Source organism: Ahaetulla prasina, chromosome 1, assembly GCF_028640845.1.
Source record: "Ahaetulla prasina isolate Xishuangbanna chromosome 1, ASM2864084v1, whole genome shotgun sequence".
In the NCBI taxonomy this organism is placed as follows: Eukaryota; Metazoa; Chordata; class Lepidosauria; order Squamata; family Colubridae; genus Ahaetulla; species Ahaetulla prasina.
Genome location: NC_080539.1, coordinates 77420527 through 77446617, shown reverse-complemented (window position 1 = coordinate 77446617; position 26091 = coordinate 77420527). Strand labels below are relative to the sequence as shown.

At 36.2% G+C, this 26091-nt stretch overlaps 2 protein-coding genes across 4 annotated transcripts; one reads left to right on the top strand and one right to left on the bottom strand.

The window, feature by feature from the left end:
• The first annotated feature begins 30 nt into the window (after window positions 1–30).
• Window positions 31–18806, top strand: CEBPZ (CCAAT enhancer binding protein zeta). The gene is made up of 16 exons (XM_058164660.1): window positions 31–183; window positions 975–2518; window positions 4233–4464; window positions 6103–6259; window positions 6832–6920; window positions 7742–7795; window positions 8392–8494; window positions 8588–8656; window positions 10311–10377; window positions 12331–12431; window positions 13278–13335; window positions 16128–16321; window positions 16576–16659; window positions 17310–17365; window positions 17452–17533; window positions 18521–18806. The coding sequence occupies exons 1-16, from the start codon at window positions 61–63 to the stop codon at window positions 18655–18657; spliced, it is 3150 nt and encodes a 1049-aa protein (XP_058020643.1). The 5' UTR covers window positions 31–60; the 3' UTR covers window positions 18658–18806.
• CEBPZOS (CEBPZ opposite strand) lies at window positions 16509–24369 on the bottom strand. 3 transcript variants are annotated; one of them, XM_058164771.1, is made up of 6 exons: window positions 24279–24342; window positions 22010–22179; window positions 20521–20646; window positions 18987–19031; window positions 18705–18789; window positions 16509–18621 (listed from the first exon to the last, which is right to left on the bottom strand). In XM_058164771.1, the coding sequence occupies exons 3-5, from the start codon at window positions 20624–20626 to the stop codon at window positions 18707–18709; spliced, it is 234 nt and encodes a 77-aa protein (XP_058020754.1). In that variant the 5' UTR covers window positions 20627–20646; window positions 22010–22179; window positions 24279–24342; the 3' UTR covers window positions 16509–18621; window positions 18705–18706. The 3 variants fall into 3 exon arrangements, with proteins under 3 accessions (XP_058020754.1, XP_058020769.1, XP_058020761.1); XM_058164786.1 differs by having other exon boundaries at window positions 16509–16602; XM_058164778.1 differs by lacking the exon at window positions 22010–22179 and having other exon boundaries at window positions 24279–24369.
• Window positions 24370–26091: the final 1722 nt, after the last annotated feature.

Sequence of the window (26091 nt, the reverse complement as noted above, 5' to 3'; positions counted from 1 at the left end):
GGCCCCTCCCTTGAGAGGTCGCTTCTCCCTGTGTCCCGGAAACGAGGGGAATCGCTACACATGCGTGGTCTGCCCGGGAAAATGGCGTCGCCGGAGCGTGAGGAGATAGATAGCGACGACGATGTGGCCGACGATGAAAATGAATTTACCCTGGAGGAGGTGCTGCGCCTCGGCGGGACTAAAGTAAGAAACAGTCACTGACGCAATAAGGGACTGGAGTATCGTGATTTAGGAGGGAAGCTGAAATCCTTGGCAGAACATTTAATTCATATCGAGGGTTTATTTATTTATTTATTCTAAGAGTTGTTTGAGTGCTGTATTTTCCCCCCTGTGACGTGTCTGATCACGATAAAGTCCTTGGTGTCAGATTGTTGGCCTCTAGATGTGTGGAGAAAACAAATCCACAAATGCCAAAATTCGTGGCATTTTTGATCATCTGGTTTGCCATTGAGAATTCATTGTGAAACTAGATAGCAAGCAGGATTTTGCCAAATACAGCCAGTATCTCTGGCACCGAAGTGCATTTAAATGATAAACTTTAACAGATGATGATGTTTGCAAAATCTTGAAAATATAGTTACAGTGGTTTTGGATTGAACAATTTGAGAACAGATTACCTATGTCTTTTCTGGGATGGCAAAAGGCTTAGGACACTCAGTTGAGCTGTTAATGTTTTGGGTTTTTTCCCCAAAAAATGCAAAATATAACTTTTCTCTTAGCATACTTGTGACTGTTTATTGAAATCCTAACCTAACAGAAAAGCAAAAACATTGTCTTTCTGTTAGTCTTATAAATTAGGTACAGGAAACTTTAATATTCCACTGTTCTGATTTCAACAAACTTTCTAGGTTTCTTTGTTTTGGGTTACCTGTGATATATCTTGTAACTTCCCTGTTTGATTTAACTGCTTATCACATGATTATCAGTTGTGAATTAAAGACACTAATATAGCTTATTGATTTTATTTTATACAGCAAGATTATATCATGCTCGCTGCTTTGAATGAATCAGAAGAGCTTGTAGATGGGGGCAAAAAAGGAGCAATTGATGATTTAAATCAAGGTGAATTAGAGGCATTTATAAATTCCCTAGGCGTGAGCAAATATTCAAAAAAGTTCCTGGAAGAAGAAGAAGAAAAAGAGAAGGAGGCAGCAATAGAACCAGAGAACAAATCGCTCCCAAGTGAAAATGCCAATCAAAAAAGAGTAAATGTAACTACGGTAGGAAAAAAAGAAAAAGAAAACAAAGTAAACAAAGTAAGTGTTCAGTTGAATACTGCTAAAGATAAAGTGAAAAAGCCAATCCCCATTAGCAATGAAAACAGTGCATCATTGCTGAGAACAAAGAAAGCAAAGGAAGAAGAAGCTTTTCAGTTGCATGTGCGACAGGTATTGCTGATAAAACCAGGAGGGAAATGGTATGACCTGGAGTATACTAATGAGTTTTCTGCTGAAATTCAAAATCAATTTCTTGTATCCAAATGCAAAGCCTTGGCTGAAAAACTTTATGAACAAGAAATAAACCTCTACAAAAACAATACAAATTTGAAGAAAGGATCATCATCTGCGTGGATGAAGACAGTGGTATCATCAGGAACACTTGCTGATAGAATGGCTGCTATGACTCTTCTTATCCAAGATGCTCCTGTTCACTCACTTCAATTTATAGAGATTCTGGTTAATATGATCAAAAAGAAAGGCAGCAGAAGGCAGAGCTTAATGGCCTTGGATACTTTCAAAGAACTTCTTATGTCTCATCTCTTGCCAGATACTCGAAAACTGCACACTTTCTCTCAACATCCTTTTGACAATCTGGAGAAGCTTTCAAGTGGCAACAGGGATTCAAGAGACAGGCGTCTAATATTGTGGTATTTTGAGCATCATCTGAAGCACTGGGTAGCTGAGTTTGTGCAAGTATTAGAATCACTGACTCACGACCCCTTGATAGTAACAAAAGGTCGTGCACTATCCACAGCCCATGAATTGCTCTGTAATAAAGTAGAGCAAGAAAAGGCTTTCCTTGTTCAGTTGGTCAATAAACTGGGAGATCCTCAGAACAAAGTAGCCACTAAAGCATCTTATCTTCTTGAGACTTTGCTTCATAAGCATCCCAATATGAAAGGAGTAGTGTGTAATGAAGTGGAGAGGCTTCTCTACAGATCAAACATTAGCCCCAAAGCACAATACTATGCAATTTGCTTTTTGAACCAGATAGTTCTCAGCCATGAAGAAAGTGAGCTGGCTAATAAACTCACAACACTCTACTTTTGTTTTTTCCAATCTTGCATCAAGAAGAAGGATGTTGGATCTAAAATGCTTAGTGCTCTACTGACTGGAGTGAATCGAGCATATCCTTATGCTCAGGCTAGCAGTGAAAAAATAAAAGATCAAATGGATACTTTGTTTAAAGTTTTACACATTGTGAACTTCAATACTAGCATACAGGCCTTGATGTTGCTGTTTCAAGTGATGGATTCTAATCAGACGATCTCTGACCGATATTATATAGCCTTATATAAGTAAGTGTCAAGCATATTTTGATTTGTCAAACATTGTTTTCTCCAATAATAATTATTACATATTTTAAATATATCTTTAAATTGTGATATACACATTGCATTCAGTCACCTCTCTATACCAACTAATTACTAATATCTACTAATAACCTGTCTTTTTGCAGAGTTCATGCATGTGTAAACTATTTGGTTTTTATTGATTTTTAAATAATAACATAACATAACATAACATAACATAACATAACATAACATAACATAACATAACATAACATAACATAACATAACAACAGAGTTGGAAGGGACCTTGGAGGCCTTCTAGTCCAACCCCCTGCCCAGGCAGGAAACCCTACACCATCTCAGTCAGATGGTTATTATTATTATTATTATTATATTATTATTAATTAATACTTTAATTAAAAATTACAATTACAAAGATAAAAATACAAACTAAAAAATAAACGAATAAAAAGAAAGAATAGAAAATGCAGAAAAGAAAAATACAAGTATAGTAAAGAAAAAAGAAATATGTAAAGAAATGTCATCCCACATCACAAGTATGAATGATTTTCGTAATTTATCACTTCTCTTAAAATACAACAAATGATCTCTTCTTCCTATATTCCATCTCTTATCTGTTAACAAATCCTTAAAGTCACATGTTTCAGTTCTAATTATGAAAATCCATTAAAGGATATCAAGAGATAACAACATATCTATTTTAACCTTTTAGGTTAACCTGATAAAATTAAGCCAACTTTATATTCCTTCCTTTTATTTTTAACAGAGTTCAAATAATATCCCAGAACTTGATTTCTTTTCATATGTCAGTCCAAAAGTTCCTAATACCTGAGAAATATTTAATAAGCCATGTTTGAAAGTGATTAGAAAAGGTTGAATGCAAACCTGCAGTGTCTATAAAGGCACTGACTGGTTTAAGCAAGATGGAGATGTTGCTGTCTCAAGAGTTCTAATCCCACTGGAGACTGCTGTCTTGCAGTCTCCCTGCAAGGAGCAACTGTATGGTGAGCAATCTCAAGTTCTCTTGTCCAGAGAGGAATTCCGATGAATTGATCTATTCTGGCTCTTCATTCCACCATGTTTGCCGGCTCTGCTTTTAGCCATTCCCTCCCCCCCCCATGTCCCCATTTTTGAATGATTTTAGTAATTTTTTAATCTTCCTTCTGAAATTCTGGTGGTTGAAACAAGAACTCTTATTGTAACCAGAATTTCTTCTGCCATTTAAAATTCACAGTTTAGTGATAATGTAAAACTGAAATTATAATAAATATGGAATTCTTCATTGAGGCTTGATGATTTTTAAAAACCATTTCATAAACAAGTTGTAGTATTAGGATTGTTCATTTTTTAATTTGTAAACACATATTTAAGCATGTTTTAACTGTAACACATTTATCCTTAAATTTAATTGAATGCAATTAATCATAGCATAGTATAGAGATTCAACAAAAGGATGTGTCCTCCTTTTTGTCCTTCTGTCCCCTTATATCCAACAGGCATGTGCATAAAATCAAATATTGTCCAGTTTTCTGTTGGGTTTTGTAACTTTGAACAGTGACTAAATGAATGGCTATAAGTTGAGTACCATAGTATAGTTAGCTTCTTTAAAACTCTTTTTAGGTTGTCTCGTTAAGCAAGGAGAGAGATAGTGGAGATACATAAAATATCTGCGATGATCTAATGTGAATATTTTTTGCAGGAAGTTGCTAGATCCTGGAGTAGCATTATGTGCCAAACCATCCATGTTTCTCAACCTTGTCTACAAATCTTTGAAGGCTGACACAGTATTGCGACGAGTTAAAGCTTTTGTGAAACGATTACTTCAAGTCACCTGTGGACAAATGCCACCATTTGCCTGTGGGGCCCTGTATCTTGTGTCTGAACTTCTGAAAATAAAACCAGGCTTATGGGTACAGCTGCAGGATCATGTGGTATGATATGTTCCGGTTGCATGTTTTTTCTTAGCCTACCTTTTCTACTGCTTCATTTTTTAAAATGTGAGAATGTTTGCAGATGCTTGTTTTAACAATGATCTTTTAGTTGAGAGGATCAACTATTAAGGTGTGTTGTGTATAATTAGAGTCAGATGGATCTGAGGAATAATACCTTTCCCACTGAGTTGTAATAGTTGAAAAATAGCAATAACAATAGCACTTAGACTTATATACAACTTCACAATACTTTGCAGCCCTCTCTAAGCAGTTTACAAAGTTACCATATTTTCCCCAACAATCTGGGTCCTCATTTCTCCAACCTCGGAAGAATGGAATACTGAGTCAACCTTGAGCCTGGTGAGATTCGAACTGCCAAATTGCAATCAGCTGGCAGTCAGCAGAAGTAGCCTGCAGTACTGCAGTCTAACCACTGCGCCACCATGACCCATCAATGATGGGTACTGTAATTTATAATCTATGTTTTATTTTCAAGACCAAAATAAATATCAGGCCCTATGCTGGATAGCATATACTTAATTTCTAAATGAAAATATTGCAGAATAATTTTAAGTATTTGTGAACTGTTTCGAAAGTCAAGTTTGTTCTAGTGGTTAAGGTATTGGAGTTGGACCACAATAAATACCTTAGGCATGAAAGTCAGTTTGATAGCCTTGGGTCAGTCACCTTTTCTCAGCCCTAGGAATAAAACGGAGCAAATCGCTTCCAAAAAGCTCTAGAAAACTGCATGGACTTGCCATAGGAGTCAGGTTTGACTTGAATTTTTCCTCCAAAAACATCCCCTTGAAATTAAGTTATGACTTAAAGGTTGTTTTGTCAAAGAAATGGTATGTTAGATATAATCAGTTTTAAAATGTATAATTGTGTTAGGTCCAATTAAGTTGTCCCCAAAATTGAATCTTTACATTGAATTAACAGAAATAATTGCATTTTGGGAAAAAGACAGTTTCATTCTCGTTGACACTTGGGTTTCCATTATGTTTTATTAGATGATGTGCTATTGCATTGTTTTTAAAACCCTAAATGTAATTTTGTGGACCGCTAGTATAAAATAAATACCATAACAAAAACAATTCTGGGATTTTCAAAGTCAGTTCTGAAGATGTAGCTATTTAACTCTGTAATCTTATACGTGTTTAACAGTAAAGACTACTCCAATTATGATTGGAGATAAGGCTATAAAAAAGTAATGAAATATAAATTCTGTCACTGATGTGCCTTATGTAACCTTCTGACATTTGCTTTTGCTTTCACAATTTACCCTTCAAACTGTTTTTTGCTGTTTTGAAGCAACTTTCTGCCTACTTTTATGAACTATCTTCAAACTATTTCTGTGATTTTGGGAAGTTAATATCAAACTGTATCTGCTTGCTTATCTTTTAAAACAGTGATCCCCAACCTTTCCGGATCCATGGACCAGCAATGGAGGCGGGGGGGGGGATGGTTTTGCGTGCACACTCGCTGCTTGTACAAATGGAGCTTTTGTGTTCTTGCCTGCTGCTTGTGTGGCCTGATTTGCAGTACCAGTCCTTGGACCAAATGTTGGAGACCCCTGTTTTAAGAGCTATCTTGTTTTCTATATTGACCGTTCTTGCTTAAAACTGATTCTTTCTATAGGAATCAGATGATGAGGAACATTTTCATGATCTTGAAGAACAAGAAGAAAACTTTGTAGATGCAGACAGACAGATAAAAAATGAAGATATAGGACAGTCTACAAAACCCCATAACCAGGCTTCAGAGGCATCTTGGATACATCACCAGAATCTAGCAGGTAAAAATGTTTTAAAAATCTGTTTGTTCAACAATCATTATAATAGAGTTTGAAGTTTTAGCAGATTGTTTTAAAATTTGCAGATTTTAATTTGAGGAACATTATTCAAAGTTTGTTGTTATATGAAAGAATTAAAAAAGTCAGCAAAAGGATGTGAATACTAAAGTGAATAAGTCATTAATTTTCCCAAGATTTTTTTTAAAAATAAGACTACATAATGGGAATTGAAGTAATAGGAATTTTGTTGGGCTAACAGTCAAATTCTTCCAAGAAGAATTCTTATTTCCTTGATCATTTGGATTCCTGCTTTATCCAAATTATCTCATTTTCCTTCTACTATCATATCATTAAAAACTGTACTTGGTGTAAATAGTAGGAGCTTGGCTTGCCATGCTGCTCTTCACTGTCTTTTGCCATGTAAACCACATGGATTTCGGGTCTAATGTAAAATACACAATAGCTAAGGTGTTGGGGAGGTTTATTGCAAAAAAGTCTATTTCCTGCTCTGTTCTGTTAATTAGATATTTCTGTTAATTCATTTTGGAAAGTAATAAACATCTCTTCTTTAACAGGTGGCAAAGGCACAGGTAGCTATGACCCATTATCCCGAAACCCTTCCTACTGTGAAGCTGATAGAACAAGCTTTTGGGAACTGAAGAAGGTACAAAATTTTCAAGTATGAAAAATTAGTGGAGAAATCTGCCTAATGTGATCATGATATTGTACAGTTTTATATATATATATAACAATTCATTTATGCCACTTCAGTAATTTGATACTCATTCTATTCCACCTGCTGATGATATAATTAGTCATACCTCATACTGCTTTCCCAGGCAAAGCACAAAATAAGTGAGTGTCTGAGCCAAAAATGGTTGCCCAGTCTTTACAGCATTAGTTACAGAGTATACAGACTCAAATCCCTCCTTACTTTCAATGTCTTGGATAAGTCATGTTTTTTTTTACCTTAACCTTCTTCATAGGGAGCTTGGGAAGCTAAAATGAGGAATGCTCTATCTTAAGATTCAAATGGAAAGACAAAAGTAGAATTGTAGAATTAAATGAAATAATAAGATATGATTTCCTATCTTTAGGGCAGTGAGAATTATTCCATTAGATATTTATACTTAGCAAACTATGTATATAGATTTTTGGGAACTCAGGAGTGTACTGTTTAGATTTTTATGGTCACAAGATGAATGATCACTCAGGTGTGGTGTTAGAAGGAACTGAAACTCTTGAGTTTTTATTTTGCTCTAATCTTTCTCTTTCCTGTATTTCATTCAGTTTTAGGTATGCAGGTTTGAGTATTTGTAGGTCTTTAGTATTAAAAAATGAAATATACCAGAGAAATTATGGTAATAAATGTTTGTACTGTGCAATTATTTTTCCTCTCTTGACTTGAATAACTCTTTGTAGTTTTAACAGTATTGGAGATTTCAACATCTTAAAATATTGAACATATAACTTTGATCTTTCTAGCTTTCAGAACACTTCCATCCTTCTGTGGCTGTTTTTGCAAAAAGAATTCTAGAGGTTAGCTGAATTTCTTATTTTCCTTTACATTTTGTCCGTGAATTGTAGAGAAAGGCTCTCCCATCCCAAAACATAGAAAGGAAGCAAAAAGCAAATGGCGGTGTAATTTGCCTACCTAGACATAGTTTAGACATAGACTTTGTCAACATATTTCAACATGCAGATTTTTGATTTTCATTTCAAAAATATTAATAGATAAATGGATTGATTCTATTTGTTTGGTATTTAGAAGTCTACTGAGTAGAACAGGAAGAGTTATTATTTTTTTGTTTATTCTTTAAGAAACTGGAAGTTCTGTTTTGATCCAGATTATACAGAATTACAATTTCCCCCCACAGTTTAAGTAATCAGTGGCAATTCTTCCTGTTAATAGTTCACTTTAAGTAGATAAGACTTGTTTAGTTAATCAAATTTATATGGCTGCCCATGTCACAGGAAATGACTGGGTATGATATAATAATAAAAATAAAAAAATAGAACATATATAAAGCAATCATTATAAAAACATAAAAAAATTGTTATTAAAATTAAAATTTCCACTGGCATATTTCTTGGTGCTAACTGTAAATGTGATTTTCTCTCTCTCTCTGATGCAGGGTAATTACATTGAATATTCAGGTGATCCGTTACAGGATTTCACATTAATGAGGTTTTTGGATCGTTTTGTTTATAGAAATCCCAAAGCTCACAAAGGCAAAGGTATGAAACCTTTAGTTTAGTAAAGCATCGAAGATTGAAGTTAACATGAGCAACTATTATAAGTTTGTTTGATCTCTTAACTTATTTTTGCAGAGAATACTAGTAGTGTGGTAATGCAACCAAAGAAGAAACAGTCCATGAATGATGTGCGAAATCTGGCAGGTAAAATATCTTGCAATTCTAAAGATTATCACTAGTAATTTCCTATCATGATTGTAACACTGTTGTAATGTCCACCGGTTTCAATAGAAGCATAAAATGTGTTATGTCCATTGAATATCATTCACTGAAGTTTTCTGAATCAGAGGGTCCTATGAACAGAAATGCCTATTATACAAGGGAAGTTTTCTGCTATTTCTCCTGCAGCTCCCAAAATACTAGCTACATTTTTCTGCAGTTTTCCTCAATCCTCTAGAGCAAACTTGGACTGGGTCAAATTCAAGGGTCTTAGGGATAAAGGAGATAATTAGTGATCACATTTGGTTCTTCCATTCCTAGAGGCTTCCATCGGATCGAAGAGATTTTCATGAATGCAAATGTAGTACTAGACTAGGAGTTACTCAATTTTCTGATATAATTAAAAAATAGTGGTAGTGATTTTTGGGAGTGGTGGCATTTCTCCCAAGGCAGAGGCCAGCAACCTTTTGGGCACCAGGGACTGGTTCTGTGGCGAGAGGTTTTTCTGCGGGCTGGAGGAGGTGTGGTTTTGTGTGCTGTCTGCATCCCGCAAATGGGGCTTTGCTTGTTTGTGTGGCCCGGTTTCTGGCATGCTTCAGACCGGTGTCGGTCCATGGACCAGAGGTTGGGGACCCCTGTCCTAAGGTACCACATAATTACATTTTTCTGACTAAATGGTTTAAACAAGGAAAGTAATTTAAACTTTCTTAAATATATTATATAATGAATGTTATTTGTTCTGATACTATGTATTGGTGTTCGCTTTGGGTAACATTTCAAATTGGCAGCTAGTCTGAGTTAGAAGAATTGTTGAAATATTATATGTCTTTCTAATTCCAAGAACTGATATCTTTTTGTCTAGCTTCATTCTCATGAATTTAGAGTAGCGATTAGAACTGGATACAAGAGGAGGAATAGGGAAGATTTGTCTCTCTACTTTTCCCCTAAGAATTTGAGTACAATATACACACCAGGCATACCTATATAATTTTAATTCAGAAGAATTTTTTTTTTACTTGCTTTGGAATTTTATAAATAGGACATTTTCAGTAGCATTGTGACAATGAATGTTTTTTAAAGAAAAAAAGATCTAAAAAGTTTGGAGGATTGTAAGAGGGTAAATAAACTGTAGTAAATCATCTAAATCATCACTTTCTTTATTCTCCTGGGATGCTGGTACTTCATCAATGAATCCCTCCAGCAGCAGAGGGACACTAGATGGATGCAACCCCCAGTGAGCCTCATTAATTGAATTCTCCATGTTATAACATTTCGTTAAAGCTTTTGAATCAGATTAATTCATTTAAAATACGTTGAAATGATATTGGTAATTTCAAATAGTGTTGTGCTTTGGGATCCAAACCGAAAGAAATCATTGTATTCACATCTCTTATCCAGTAAATTTAGGATAGGAAATAGGAAACTTATGCAGAGAGGATACTTAAGTATCTGGGCTTAAATGTCCCAAATTCCAGAGTTGTTGCTTCTTGTCAGTTTTATATTATTAAGAATTTAATGTGTTCATAGGATTCTGTTGTTTATATAAATCTATTTTTATATAGAGCTATCAGCATTAATCAGTGTAAGAGTAATCTATATGACATATGATGTATGACATATTTAATATTTTTATTTCTAGTGAATAGTAAAGAATTTCTTTCGCAAGATGAAAGCAAAATACCTGTAGATGAAGTATTTTTCCACAGGTAATTAACCTATTTTTTAAAATTATACTTTGGTATATCAGTCATCCTTTTATCCTTGACTGGGTGTGGGGAGTTTTTTTTTCTTGCAAGTGCATATTTAGAGTAGTGGTTCCCAACCTTTTTTTGGCCATGCATCACCTAAGCATCTCTAAAATCCTGATGCCGCCCCCTCCCTTCCCCCCCCAGGTGACATATAATTCTTACTTTACTCAAAAAGTGAACTCTACTCATGCGGAGGAAACCTAAAAGGCCATTAACTTGGTTTAAACAAGGTTCAAATTGCCCCCCTGTGGGGCGTGGGGCCCATGTTGGGAACCATTGCTTTAGAGTTTTTATTATAGCAGCGCTTGTGCAAATTTCATAAATAATACAATTATATAGAATAGGGAGTGGATTATCAGCAGTGGAAAATTAATGTCAAGAGCTTTTAAAAACTAAAGGAGAAAGGATATATAATAAAATGCAATTATATAAACAAGCTCAATGATGTCATCTTGGCTAACTGTAGATTGTCTCTATTTGATCAACATCAGTTTCAGTAGCTGTTTTGGGAAATCTTGCTATTGATTTTTCAGCCCTGATATTCTGCTATTGAGAAGTAGAGAGCCAAGCCCTCACAAAAAATCTTGCCTTGATAGCATCTTAGGACATAATATTTTGCAATATATTCAAAAGAGTCACTTCAACAAGAGTGAAGATTAGCATCCTCCTTGAAGCATTAAATCAGCTATGTTGTCTGGAAAACTTTCATGGCTCCTTCAAAGACTATCTCTAGCTATTTGCATCTGCATCAATGGCTCCCAGTAGGTTATCTAGTAAAATGAAGCCTGTTGAATCACTTATGTCAATCAAAATCAATATTAAGGAATTAACAATACACAAGAGAGTAAGAAAGGTAAACAACAGCAAATAAATAGAAATGACTGGCTGGAAATTATAATAGATCAGTGAATAAATCTATCCAGACTTCTCACTTGAAGCAGAAATGATCAGGCTCAAATGATCTTACTTGGAACACATTAGGTGAACACTTTGCTTTCCGGAGAAAGCTTTGTTGCAGGGAATGGTGGAAGAAAAGACAATGCAGCAAGGTGGATGGTCTCATTCACAATGGCAATGGATGCATTATTGGAAGACCTGATGGATCAGGTTAGGGACAGATTGTCATGGAGAAAACCTACCTATGTGGAAACTAACAGTTGACACTGATTTGATGGCATATAATACTCAGTTCATAGTAAAATAGTAATAGGTAAAAATAATATTACATGTTTGTCATACTATATTACTGGGGAATGTTGAAAGGGTTCTATTTTTATCTCAAAGCAGTATATGGCAAAGTATCTTTGTTAATTGGAAGAAATGCCTTCACAGTTGGCTTAAAAAAGACCTTTCATCTTAGCAGATAATAAGTGAAGTATAATGGAACCTAAATGTATGATGCAACAATTTGATAAATATATTTGCTTTTCTCATAAGTGATAACCAATTGTGCTTCAAATCAAAACTACCATTATGCTAGCATTGAAAAAAAATGGATGACCTGTCTTCAAAGTTCCAGCTATCGCAGGAACCCCATGGTCATGTGATTATTGTCTGAGTGCTTGGGTCATGATAATGATGCCAGGGAGCCACAGTCAATGTGACAACTATTTACAACCTTCCCTGCTGTCTTCTCATAAACAAGATCAATGGGGAAGCTATCAGGGAAGGTGGTAAATTGCCTCTTCCTGCTTAATGAGCTGCTCGTATTGGGGTTATGATTGCATTGCTTAGCAATGGTGATCCTGGTCCCCATTGCCATTGTAAGCCGAGAACTACCTGTAATGACTTTAAAATGATAGTGTTTGTAAAAGTAAAATCCTGAACTGTGTTTGTATTACTTGAACAGATTAGACATATCTCAACAAACTAGTTTTATGTGGACATGTACAATATTCTTTTGATTCTTAGGTTTTATAAAAAATTAGACTTGGACAAAGAAAAAAGGAAGCCTGTGGGAGATGATGAAAGTATAGAAGATGTGGATGATGAAGAATTTGAAAAAGCATTGGGTAAGGCTATGCACATTGTTCTGTTCCTCCTCTCAGGTAAATAATCATAAATGATACACAGAACATTTGATTTCCTTTAAATGTGGCACTTACTATTTGACGTCAGTCTTGAAATCCTAAAAATGATTTCATTTCCCTCCCACCTAATACTAAAGAGAATTTAGTTGTTTTAAGTTACTTTCTAACTTTTTTTTTATTGAAAAAGTTTTAAAAAACAAAAACATTTCCCCCCTTTTTCCCCCCTTCCCTCCCAGAAAACTCCCTTCCCCCCCCCCTTCCCCCCCCCCCGGCTTCCCGGGTCAATCACAAGGTATTGTTATACATAAACCAAACATAAGAGTATAATTTTCCCTTCTAATCCAATTAACCTCATCCAAATCTTTTCATCTCCCAACCCCCTCCCCATTACATAAAACAATACTTCCTAATTATTCAAAGGCAATCTGATATTTCTTAATCTGATATCTGTTTTGTAGATAATCAATCCATTTTTTCCATTCAATTAAATATCTTTCCTGTGTATTGTCTTTTAAAAAAGCTGAGATTTTAGCCATCTCAGCCAAATTAATGACTTTAAATATCCATTCTTCTATTATAGGTACTTCTTCTTTCTTCCAGTATTGTCCAACAATCTTGCTGCTGTTATTAAATTCAGAATCAATTTAGTCTCAATTTAAAAAAAAAAAGTTACTTTTCCCCCCCCCGGTTTAATTCATGTTTTGCTAGCTGCTATTTTCCTTCTGTGATTCTCTACAATAAAATATAATGAACCGAACATTAAAACTTTAAATATTTTAACTTTGACATTACAATATTGTACTTCTGAACCTAATTTCTTTCTTTTAGATTCATTTGAACAAGACAATTATTTTGGGAATATTGAGAGCGATCTTAATTTTGCTGGGTAAGATTTTTAAAATTCTGTATATAAATTATAAAAATTTTAGATAACATTAATGACTGGCTTAAACTAGCACTAAGAACTGATTGTACAGTATATAGTACATTAGTGCCTCAGGACTTTCCTGAAAAAAACCACACCCTGTTAATATTACTGTATTTTTTGCACTATAAGACGCACCATACCATAAGATGCACATTAGCTTTAGAGGAGGAAAACAAGAAAAAAAATCTGCCTCTGCCTCCCAGCATCCATCCGATATTCATCTGGCTAGCATTCTTGCAGCAAACAGCCTGGTCAGCTTCAGCACGTTATTGCAGGCCCAGCACATGGCTCGTCAGGGCTCTGCTCCATTGAGTCCACCACTGGTCAACAGCTGAGCTGCTGCCGCCGCTGGGGAATGCTGGAGCCTTTGCTGCTGAGCAGCTGATTGGTGGTTCAGTCCACCTGGAATACCACCAATCAGCTGTTCTAGGTGGCAGGGATTGCTGCCACCATTCGGTAGTATTCCAGGAGACCGATCCAACCACCAATCAGCTACTCAGCAGCGAAGGCTTCAGTGTTCTCTGACGGCAGTGAACCGCAGCAGTGGTGACAGGTGAGCAAATGCTGCTGCTGCACCAACCCCCTTCCCCCCCCCCCCGCTCTATAAGATGCACAGACATTTCCACCCACTTTTTTTGGGGGGAAAAGTGCATCTTATAGTGCGAAAAATATGGTATATCACTGAATGGGATTTAGAATAGCTCTTCACACTTGAAATATTACCAGTCATCGAAATTACTGTGAAATTAATGTAATTTTATGCAAAACATAATCGTAGAGCATGCTTGTTTTCTTTTAGTTATTTTCTAGGGTTTTGGTTTGAGCAAAAAGGAGACAGTTCTCAGAATTATCTCTGCTTTAGAAAGATCTGAATATACCTAAGTGATTTACCTGATGTAGTATCAAAAAAAATTCTTAACCTTTTGCAGTGTTTGAATTGTTTTGTTTAGAAAGGATAAAATGTTTTTTAAACTAATATTTGATTTCTGAAGTGTATGTCTTATGTCCTTGGTCGGCTTGTCTTTGAGTTTGAGGAGACACCTCAGTGTAAATCTCTCAGATCTACATTTTAAAGTGTACTTCTGTTCCATGTATGAAAATAATTTTGATAATGTGTGTATGGAAATAAACTACCGTATATACTCGAATATAAGCCGATCCGAGTATAAGCCGAGGTCCCCAATTTTACCCCAAAAACTGGGGTAAACTGGGGACTCGAGTATAAGCCGAGGGTGGGAAATGAGGCACCTACCGGTTGGGGAAAGCCTCCCTCCCTCAGCTGAGAAGGCTGGCGGCTCCCCCGCCCCGCCCTCTCACTGCACCGGCAGGGCTTCCGTCCGGTAAAATGTGAAAAAAAGAAGAAAAAAAAACTCGAGTATAAGCCGTATATACTCGAGTATAAGCCGAGGGGCTTAAAAAAAAACAAAACCTCGAGTATAAGCCGTATAGACCCGAGTATAAGCCGAGGGGACGTTTTTCAGCACAAAAAACGTGCTGAAAAACTCGGCTTATACTCGAGTATATACGGTAATCCCTTTTTTAGTTCTTTTCCCCATAATTTGATGTATATTAGAATTCCTTTTTCATCTAGAATTACTGAGAGTGATATAAAGTGCTTCGGCCTGAAATAAGGAGTATATAAGAAACAGTTGACACAGATCATTTACTTTCTTGGCATTCGTTACAAAATAAAACTTCGTGTCAACTGTTTTTTGTATATGCTTTCTATTTCAAGCCCTATTAAATGGAAACCCGGTAGAATAAGCAATCAATCATTTTTATTTGTATCATCTCCCTTCCCATCCAACATATTTGGAGTTTAGTGTATCCTTTATTGAATAGTTCAGAACATTTTTATTTTATTGGCCAAGAAGACAGAAACTGGGAGAGCCAGTGATGCTTCAGAGTATGTTTTTGTTCTCATTGGTTCAAGTTTCATATGCTATGAAATGTTAGCATTACAGGAGAACAGGGATTTGGGATGGAAAGCTGATCAGCATTCTTGGATTATATAAAGAGATTTAGAAGATCAAATTTAACTGTTATGCAGTTTTGGGAAAGTATCTCCATCAAATCATATTTATGGTACAATCCTATAGGTCTAAATTTGTGCACATTTATAGCTAGTTCCCAGTGAAAAATTCCTTTTATCAAATGCTCCAGCTTTGGATCAGAGTTCTAGCAACTGGCTGGGGGACTTCGGGCCAGTCATTCTCTCTCAGTCCAAGTTGTGGGGGAAATAGGAAGAGGAAGAATTAAGCATGCTCGCTGCCTTGAGTTATTTAAAAAACAATAAAGGCAGGATATAAATAAATAATTATGGGGTGTTAAAATATCACTCTTGGTTTCAGATATTGCTATTTTTGATGCATATTTTTATCTTTTTCCTTTTGCATAAAGGTTGGCTAATTTGTCCAATATAAAGTAATGTAGCTTTGATGGCTGTGGTTTTTCAGAAATTCCTTAATCATCTTAAGTGCAGGTGATAAATTCTAATTTGATTAGCATTCATAAAGTTACAATATGTATTAACAACAATTATATACTGTTCTAGTCAAAAACCCTGGGAGATATATAAGGAACATAATTTGGGCTATCTCAAAATAAAGCACCAAAATCATAAATAAGATACTCTCTTTCTCCACCAAGGATCAAATCCACAAAGACCTATTTAAAAAAGGAAGATAAGAATTGTGAGGAAAAAGTATATAGAAAGATGTGTATTTAAAGTTTATTCCCATCATTTTTAGTAATATAAAAGCCAAAAAGAAAAAGAAGAGTAATTCAAATGACGAAACAGAATCAGAAGACTCTGAGGAAGACAATTTTGAGGACCTTGATGATGAGGAAGTCTCTCTCAGTAGTATGGATGAAGACTTTGGGGAAGATATTGATGAAGAGGGAGGGACTTTCATGGATGTGTCAGACGATGACAACACTCCAGGTAAACAATGGTTCCCATAGTCCTAAAACTTTTTACTCTTGCTAAAACAGTTAAAACATACAGTTAAATTGTTCCAATTTTTAAAGTTATGCTGTAGAAATCCCTGTAGGTACTCAAAGGAGATCTATGAAATCTTAAGTTGTTTGAATATTTGTAGTACGCAAGTGTTTCCAAGTGGACATCAAAATTTCATGCTGTAATTTTCAATTTTATTATGTAATACAAGTTTTATTAGCTCTTCTTTTTGTTAACAGATGAAAATAATGACACTGCAATCACACCTGGCAGTAGGAATGGCAAAAGAAAAAAAGAAATGGATTTTGCTGGATCAGTTAAAGGTAATATAGGTAAAAGTAATACTTTTAAGACTTGACAAATAAGAAGCATGAGAAATTCATGTTTCTGTCAAAATACCAAGGGATTAACACAAGTTACCAGAATTATTTTCTTTCCAGTGCACAATCACAAGCAGTTTTAGACTGCATCAGGGATTTATATTAATGACATTTGGAAGGTAATAAGGGATTTAATTTTATTATATGAAGTCTTTAAATGAAAGTAACCCCAAATTTTGCACTGCAATATAACTTCATTGAACCCCACATTCATTTTGTTAAAATGAATGTTGTTTCTAATTCCATTATAAAACAATTTACCAATCAATCCAATTTTTATATCAGAGTGGCTGATGTAACACCAACTTTCTAAAAAGTAAGAATTTCAGTGAGGGAGAAACATGGAAATTTATAATCTATTGTTAAATGTATTCCTTCCAAACCAGTGGAAAGTGGTAGGTTCTGTAAATGAGGATGTTATAGAGTTAAGAAACTGGAACTGTTCATTGTACAATATTTCTATCCAATTCAGATCAGTTCTCTCCAGCCTCAATTGATTCTTTGGCCACTACTTTGTTATACCAACAACAGTGAATGCTTGCTTTATGTAAAACTGTGCAGAAGCAATTGCTGAATACTCTTTTTCTTTTAAGGGTCAAAGAAAAGAAAAAGAAAACTCAAAGATACTGGTGCTGCTGCTGCAGAAGAAGTAGGTGTATTCATTTTAGTATCTGTTAAATGGTGTTTGATTTGAAAGCATTCGGAGATCTAATTGTGTTTGCATTTCTTTTAAAGTTTGGTCAGTTGCTGGATGAAAATATTGGATCCAAGTTTGACAACATTGGAATAAATGCAATGGCCAACAAAGATAATGCAAGTAAGTAACTTGTATATGAACATCTTTGACATCCCACCTCAACAGGGCATACATACTGTAAACATTCTTACTGATCAGAGCCATTATTGTTGGGTTGGTTTGATATTGTTGACTCCTGAAAACTGCTAGGAGTGATCCTATAGTGTTTATTAGGACTAAGGAAAATGGATGGAAGTACTTAAGGTAGTTGCTAACTGCTTGTTAGTGCCTTGGCACTTATTTTTACTTTTTATTTTTTGTAAGCTGCCTAGAGTCACTGAAAGTGAGTAGGCAGCCATATTAAGTTTTCTAAAAAATATATAGATAACTTTCGTGAAAACAGCATCCTGCTGTTGAGAGGCTTCCATTTATCATGTTAAATGGAATTTTAATGATCCTGCTACTGTCAGTCCTTTTATGCCTGATTCTTTATTATGCTTAATCTTTTACTTAGCATATAAAATACTTCTTTATAAATGCTGGTTAGATGAAACATACATAGAAATATATAAGGATTGGTATCCTGCTCTTTATTCCACTGGGAGCCTTGGCTAAATTTCTTTAGCTTCCAAAATAAGGTCAATCCTATATTCAGTCTGTAATATTTCTATATAGAGATAGAATGTAAAAAGTTTGCTTCATAAAATTATTCGCACATGAAAAAGCAATTGCCCCAAAGCATAACTGCTGAGACCTCTGTTACTGTTTTTTAAATATACTGAGCTGTTTACTTTAGATATATTATGAAAAGACACAAAATATGTGGAAATGTGCAATAATATTGAAGAGCCTGCTGAAAAACAAACAAAACAAAAAATGAAGCCTTTTAAAATACCTTTTACACACTTTTTTTAATGAAAAAATGCAACAAGAGTATTTGTGGTTTGATATTTTGAATGTCTTGCCTTACAGATACTTTGCATCCAAATAGAAAACTCTGCTTTCAAGTTTAAAGTGTGAACTTATTCCATTGACTTATCTAATTTATTCACTGTCTTCCTCTGTTAGATCTCAAACAGCTCAAGTGGGAGGCAGAACGGGACAAGTGGATTCACAATAAAGACGTGAAAAGCATCATCAGGCAGAAAAAGAAGTTCAGGCACAAACCACTGAAAAACAAACAAAAATACAAGCGAAAAAAATAAATGTAAATTCTTTTGATATTGACTACTACAAAATTGTTTCTACTTACCTTTAGGGTTTTTTTGTAAGCCATTTCTCTTCATCCAATTCTTTGAGTCCATAAATACCAGCCCACTCATTACTCTTGTAATAAACTGTGAAAATAAGAAAATGCCTTAAACTTGGTTGAATTAAGAGGGAATTTTGAAGATATGATTTTGAGTATATTTTTATTCTAATTTTCAGAGGGAAGTCCTACAGAATGTTATCTGTATCAAACAACTATATTTAAAAAAATGGCTTGTTTCATGGACAGAAAGAATTACACTTGATAATTATTAACCAAACATACCTTCCAAAACAGATGGCCACCTTCGCTTCATTTTATGTCTGAAATCTGGGGCAAAAACAATTTCTGTTAGTGACAAAGTACTACAGCAGACTTTAATACAGTAGTTGTACAGCATATACATTTTTTTACATTGTCCTAATCTTTCGCAATTCACTAAATATGAAATGGTAGTTTGTAAAAGAGAGAGAGCAAAATGCCCCCTTATATTTTCAAAAACTTTGAACCAAGTTAATATCCAAAGAATTCTTGGGAAACTCAGCTATTGTGAAATAAGACAGAAATCTCATATTTCATTAATTTTTTTAAAAAATGGAAGGAGTAAGAATAAAGGCCTCTGATACAGTGAGATTCTCAAAGATCTGCACTGGAATTAGTAATATTTAATGCATTCACAAAGGAACTTTGTCTCTGGTAACTATGAATAAGTTGATGCAATTTTTATGATTAAAACAAAATGGGATAATGAAGACCTTTAAAATCTCCTGGAATAATGAGCATTAAAATACAATTTAGTCTAAGCAAGTGTAGAGTTATGGACATTTAGAAAAAAATATTAATCACAAATATGCTAGAATGATCTAAGCTAGTGCTGACTATCCTTTAGAGCAAGGGTCTCCCATCCCTGGGCTGTGGTCCCCTACTGAACTGTGAGCTGTTTGGATCTGGGCCATGGAAGAGGGTGAGTGTGTGCATGGATCCCCACTTGAGCAAGCAGCAGGTGATTACACGCACTCCATTTGCACCAGCAATGGGTGCATTTGCCAGCCACTCGCACAGAACCATCCCCGCTCCCTCATCCCTGCTTGCAGACAAGCAAAGCCAGAAAGGGAGCTCTGCTTTAGGGGATTTTGGAAATAGCGATGAATAGTTTGACAAAAGCATCTCCTTATGAATAACAGAGGAAATTAACGTAAAAATAAGTAATCTCTTAATACAAATCTATTTTGATAATATCTGAAATGTGGGTATAGCTCTGGTCATCACACCTCAAAGATAATAGTATGCTGGGAAAGGTAGAAGGAAAGAGAAGAGGACAACTAGCAGACTCAGAGTAGCAATGAGTGCCATTGAGAGATGTGAAAGAAAAGGTTATAGGAAGATCATCATAGAGCATATATATACAGTCGCTAGGAGTTGAAAATGCCTTGACTGCACATTAGCAAATCTACTGATAGTGAAGATGCAGAAAATGTGGACCAGTTGCTGCTCTATGAAGACTACAATATTTATGAATTAGTCAGATTATTTAATAAGTAAGAATGTGTAGAAAAGGTGTTTTGCCATTGTAAATCTAGCACGAGCATACTTATCTATAATGTATCTATTGCCACAAAGTTCAGGAAGCCACACCTTTTCCTGATCTTGCTCAATAACACTATGGAAACCCAGAAAAAAATACTACATGGTTTCCTTATGGTGTGACTGACAATACAGTAAAGTGCACCAACACCAGATCCAAAATATTTTTCCCATTTCAGATATGACTGCCCACATCAATGAAGTTACTTGACATCAAGTTGTATCAGATTCTTACCTTCGCTCGATTTCATCTTGTAATACAAAGAATATGCCCCCAGAACTCCAATAATTTCCAAAATTAGAATTTTTTTGAAGAGTCTGATGGAAGATTGGGGATTCATTGTTCAGCCAATCCCAAATCCTAGTGATAGAAATGAATAGAGGTCAGTGGTGACAACATTTCAGTAGTGACTTTAAAATTAAAAGAACAAGAAATGAAACAACTTTACACAAAGAAGCTGAAAGAGACAGAATTAAAGATGTATATATTTCCCAAGATCTCAGTTTGTTAAATCACTGCTGAGGTACTGGATGTTCCAATGATTTTCATTTTGAATCAAACAGTTTGCTTCCAACATTCACTCAACATGCAAGACAAGAATGGAATGTCACTTAAGAATGTGTGATTTCTCTTTGTTAATACCCTGTTTCCACGAAAATAAGACATCCCCTGATAAGCTCAATCAGGCTTTTGAGCGCGTGCTAAAATAAGCCTCCCCCTGAAAATAAGCCCTCCCCAAAATTATTTAAACACAGAGCTGGAAATCAGGTAAGACGGCAAGAGGAGCCCCATCTTACTCCAAGCACCCAAAGTAATAAGACCTCCTTGAAAATAAGGCTAAGTGCTTCTTTCGGGGTTCAAAAAATATAAGGGTCTTATTTTCGGGGAAACATGGTACATTGTGTAAACATGTAAGAAATGTTCAAGGTGATGTGAATGTATACATAGTTTTCATAGACATGACTTGGCGCTGAAGATCTGAATGGAAATGAGTTGGATGCAGTGGAAATAGGGTCATTAAGTGCAATAAGAGGCAATGGATGATTAAAGAAGGTGAATACTAAAATGAGTGATAAATACAATAATAATACATTTATTTGGTAATATATTTGACTGATAAATCACAAAATACGTATAAAGGATGAGTGAATGGGCTATGGAAATAAAAAAAGTGGATGCATAGAATTGAGTTCCCAGGAGAAAGGTGAGTAATTTAAAGCAATGATCCCCAACCTTTGCAGCTTAGTGGCCCGGGGTGGGGTGGGGTGGGGGAGAGAATTGGGTTGTGCAAGTGTTGGGTTGGTGCACACGTGGGTGCACAGCTCAACTTGTGTGAGTGGTGGGCTGGTGCGCATACACACAGCTTGGCTGCAAGTTGAGCTGTGCACGCATGCATGCGCTGGCCCGCTGTGCACAAGTTGCCCTGCGCACATGTATGCATGCTGTGCCGCCTCTCGTACAGCCTGGTTCTGAATACGCCAAGGCCCGGTATTGGGCCACTGCCTGGGGGTTGGGGACCCCTGGTTTAAAAGACAAGGCAATATAAGAATGTATGGCTGGTGGAAGAAAAGATTTTCAAGTGAACAGTGAAATTAAGAGGACTAATTTAAGAATTATAATACCTCTATTCAAGTATAGTTGAATTAATTCTGTAGTTCTGAAACAGTCCTCAGTCTGCAAAATACACTGTTGGGATTAAATTTTGAAATGAATCTGACCTCACCTGAATCCTAAGAGTAGAATGTAGTAGTTAATGCACTGAATGCCATTGGCCAGACCATATTCTAGTAAATTCACAGTCACACATACTCAGTGACTGAGTTGGGCATGACTTTCTCATGCTATTGTGTAGAAAAATGAGACGAGGGAGTGCTTGTGTCCTACCTTCAGATTCTGAAAGGAAGGGAGGATAATCAATTTTTATTATGGTCACAGACCAGTATTACAAATAAAAGCATTAAAAACAGCAATAATAATAAAAAAAATATTATGATTAGTGGTGAAATATCAGTGGGCAGTTACCATATGCCTAAATTTGCATACAGTGTAACAAAATCTGGCCCCATTCTGGGAAACATGAAGAACGGTTGCAGGAACTCGGTATGTCTAGTTTAATGAAAAGAAGGACTAGGGGAGACATGATAGCAGTGTTCCAATATCTCAGGGGTTTCCACAAAGAAGAGGGAGTCAAACTATTCTCCAAAGCCCCTGAGGGTAGAACAAGAAGCAATGGGTGGAAACTAATCAAGGAGAGAAGCAACTTAAAACTAAGGAGAAATTTCCTGACAGAACAATTAATAAGTGGAACGACTTGCCTGCAGAAGTTGTGAATGCTCCAACACTGGAAATTTTTAAGAAAATGATGGACAATCTTTTGTTTCAAATGGTTTAGAGTTTCCTGCCTGGGCAGGGGGTTGGATTAGAAAACCTCCAAGGTCCCTTCCAACTCTGTTATTATGAAAAAAACCTGCTTCACGCTGTTCTGATAACAGTAGTTGTACATAAAAGAGATCAGTATTTCCTGGTATTTTATTAGGTGAGGTGTATAATATAGCCGGACATGAGCTATACTTTCAATGGCCTTTTGTCCACAGGGACACAATCTCAACTCATATGGTATTTTTTTTTGTATCAGCCCTCCAAGCTGCTGTGGGAAAAGTGCATTGCAGCGCACTAAGGTTAATGCCCTTCAGATTTTGGGGACAATTATTCTATAAAAATATCTCGCTGCTTTAAAAGGGGAAGCTAGACTGCCTTCCATTGAGGACCTGTATACTGCACGAATCAAGAAGAGGGCCGTGAAAATATTTGCAGATCCTTCGCATCCTGGACATAAACTGTTTCAACTCCTACCCTCAAAACGACGCTATAGAGCACTGCACACCAGAACAACTAGACACAAGAACAGTTTTTTCCCGAAGGCCATCACTCTACTAAACAAATAATTCCCTCAACGCTGTCAAACTATTTACTAAATCTGCACTACTATTAATCGTTTCATAGTTCCCATCACCAATCTCTTTCCACTTATGACTGTATGACTATAACTTGTTGCTGGCAATCCTTATGATTTATATTGATATATTGATCATCAATTGTGTTGTAAATGTTGTACCTTGATGAACGTATCTTTTCTTTTATGTACACTGAGAGCATATGCACCAAGACAAATTCCTTGTGTGTCCAATCACACTTGGCCAATAAAAAATTCTATTCTATTCTATTCTAAAAAAACATTCTTGGAAAGAGAAGTCTGATCTGATCTTTGATATGTAATTCGAGTGTATTAAGTACATATACACTCATACCCCAAAACAGGATATAAATCTATTAAAGAAACAACCTTAAAAGCATAAATATAAAGGCTAACATTCTTCACCGAAATTTGCTCTAAAGCAGGGATCTCCAACCTTGACTTTAAGACTTGTGGACTTCAACTCCCAGAATACCTCAGCCAGCAAAGCTGGCTGAGGAATTCTGGAAGTTGAAGTCCACAAGTCTTAAAGTTGCCAAGGTTGGAGATCCCTGCTCTAAAAGACTTGCCAAGGCCTTTGCTGATGATAATTTCCATTTTATTATACTGACAATGGGGTGAAATCGTATACGACTGCTGTGGTAACAGGTATTGAATAGATCAGCATGCTGGGTGGGGAATTTTGGGATCTGAAATCCACACATCTTAAATGTTTGCAAGTTTAAAAAACACTTAGGTTAGTCCATCCAAAACACATTTGGTGCTACGGAGAACTGCCATTTGCTCTCCAAAATCAGCCCTTCCTCCTGACTCGGAGGCAGATAACTCCTCGGTCTAGCTTCAGATGAAACTCGGACTTTCTATGGGTACCTTCAATGTAGAGCTGCTAAGTTTCCCCACAAAAAAAAACACACCCCATGCTATCAATGGTAATTGCTGCTTGCAGGTTTCGCCCTACTTTCCTCTTACGACGGAACATGCAAGCAGCAATTACCATTGAAAGTGCCCAGACACTCACAATCCAAACGTCCTCTACGAAAGAGAAACTTCCGATCATCCTTCCATGCCTCTTTCCTTCTTACCTCGGAGGGAGGAGCTAAGCCTCTGTGCGCAGGCGTAAAGTGTTTTTCGCGTCTGGAGGAGTTTAGCTACTTTCCATTTTGCGCATGTGCAAAGGTGACCTCTTCGAGCTTACGCAATTTACTTGAATCCCGCAAATAACGCTTTTTTTTTTTCGTCCCCGCGGCAGTTTATTGAAGCAATAAAGTATGCCCTCTGTCGGCGTGTTTCGGAATGAATCTCGCAGTACAGTACAATGACTTTTGCTCAATTCAAACGAAAAATCCGTCGCGCAGGAGCGATGCTAAAAGACGCTCAGGGAATTTGCGAGTGGTACTACGGCTCTTATTCCTGGGGCTCGAACTACCTGCTGCAGGTGCAGCTCTGCATGCTGCAGCACTTGTAAAACATCATAACGTCTCCCTATATAGAGTTATGTGGGGGAAATTGAAGATAATCTTATTGCACTTTTTTGCCCAAAAATTAAGTAAAAATTAAGATGGCTACAAAGAAAAGGTGCTTTGTACCTATAATTTGGAAACATCTAGTATGACTACTATTTTACTTTGCAAAGTTCTTGATTATGGTATAAGAAATTAAACTGTAATATCTTTGGCTGCCAAAGATGAATCTATTTCTGGTTGTATTGTGTTTGTAACTCCGATTAGCCATCCAGAGTCACTACAATAAAATGGGTGGCTATATATATTGAAATAAATTTAATGTTGATTGGAAACACTTATTAAGCCTTTAGATCTCTTTCTCTCTCCCTCTCTCTCTCTGTTTAATCTATTCTACTTTGTTTCTTGGTTTAAATGGGGATTACCTGCAAAAATGTAAACAATATTTAAACTGGAGGACTTGAAAGTTTTTCTCTCTTGGAGAATAAGAAAGGGAGTGTTGGAAGAAATGTCCAACTGGGTTCAATTCCAAGTGGGGATAAAGACACTGGAAACATGGAAACTGCTTGGAAAGATGGTTTAATGGTGGACAGGATCACATGGTTTGAGTTCCTGAACAGAAAAAAGGGTGAGATACGGAGCATGCCTTGGTTTTATGCTCTCTCTGAGCTTTGAGCTTCCTGGGGCACAGGAAGAGTATCCTGATTGGTTATCAGACTCCCAGGGGGTGGGGGTCTTAGCTAGCCTTGCTGGCTGATGTAATCTTCCCAGGTGCCATGTGGTAAGTTTCTGTTGCTAGATGGGTCCTATTGTGTTGCAGATGATGGTCCATTGACAAAGGTGTGTGTGTGTGTGGGGGTTATTGGTTTCTGCCTCTGGCCCATTGACAAAGGTAGGGGGGGGCAGGAAGGTGGGAGTTGCTTTGTCTTTAAAACAAAGTTGTTTCTTCATTTTTCATCCAAGGAAATATTTCAGCTTTAATTGCAACAAGAGCAACCAACAGATTTAAACTTAATTTTAACCGCTTTAATCTAGATTGCAGAAAATATGACTTCTGTAACAGAATCATCAGTGCTTGGAATACTTTACCAGACTCTGTGGTCTCTTCCCACAATCCTAAAAGCTTCAACCAAAAACTTTCTACTATTGACCTCACCCCATTCCTAGAGGACCATAAGGGGCGTGCATAAGCGCACAAACGTGCCTACCGTTCCTGTCCTATTGTTTTTTTCTTTTTTTCTTTTTTTCTTTCTTTTCTTTTCTTCTTCCTATATATATATTGATGCTTATACCTCCTAATATTTACTCATATATATGCTTATATACTATATAATTCTTTTTATATGATGTTGTGACAAAATAAAATAAATA

Coding starts and splice junctions, on each gene's coding strand:
- CEBPZ (XM_058164660.1), top strand. CDS start 61: ATGCGTGGTCTGCCCGGGAAAATGGCGTCGCCGGAGCGTGAGGAGATA. Junction 13,336..16,127: donor AGCGATCTTAATTTTGCTGG/GTAAGATTTTTA, acceptor CATCATTTTTAG/TAATATAAAAGCCAAAAAGA. Junction 17,534..18,520: donor GGCCAACAAAGATAATGCAA/GTAAGTAACTTG, acceptor TTCCTCTGTTAG/ATCTCAAACAGCTCAAGTGG.
- CEBPZOS (XM_058164778.1), bottom strand. CDS start 20,626: ATGAATCCCCAATCTTCCATCAGACTCTTCAAAAAAATTCTAATTTTG. Junction 19,032..20,520: donor CAAGATGAAATCGAGCGAAG/GTAAGAATCTGA, acceptor TTTTTGCCCCAG/ATTTCAGACATAAAATGAAG. Junction 18,790..18,986: donor GTGGCCATCTGTTTTGGAAG/GTATGTTTGGTT, acceptor TTATTTTCACAG/TTTATTACAAGAGTAATGAG.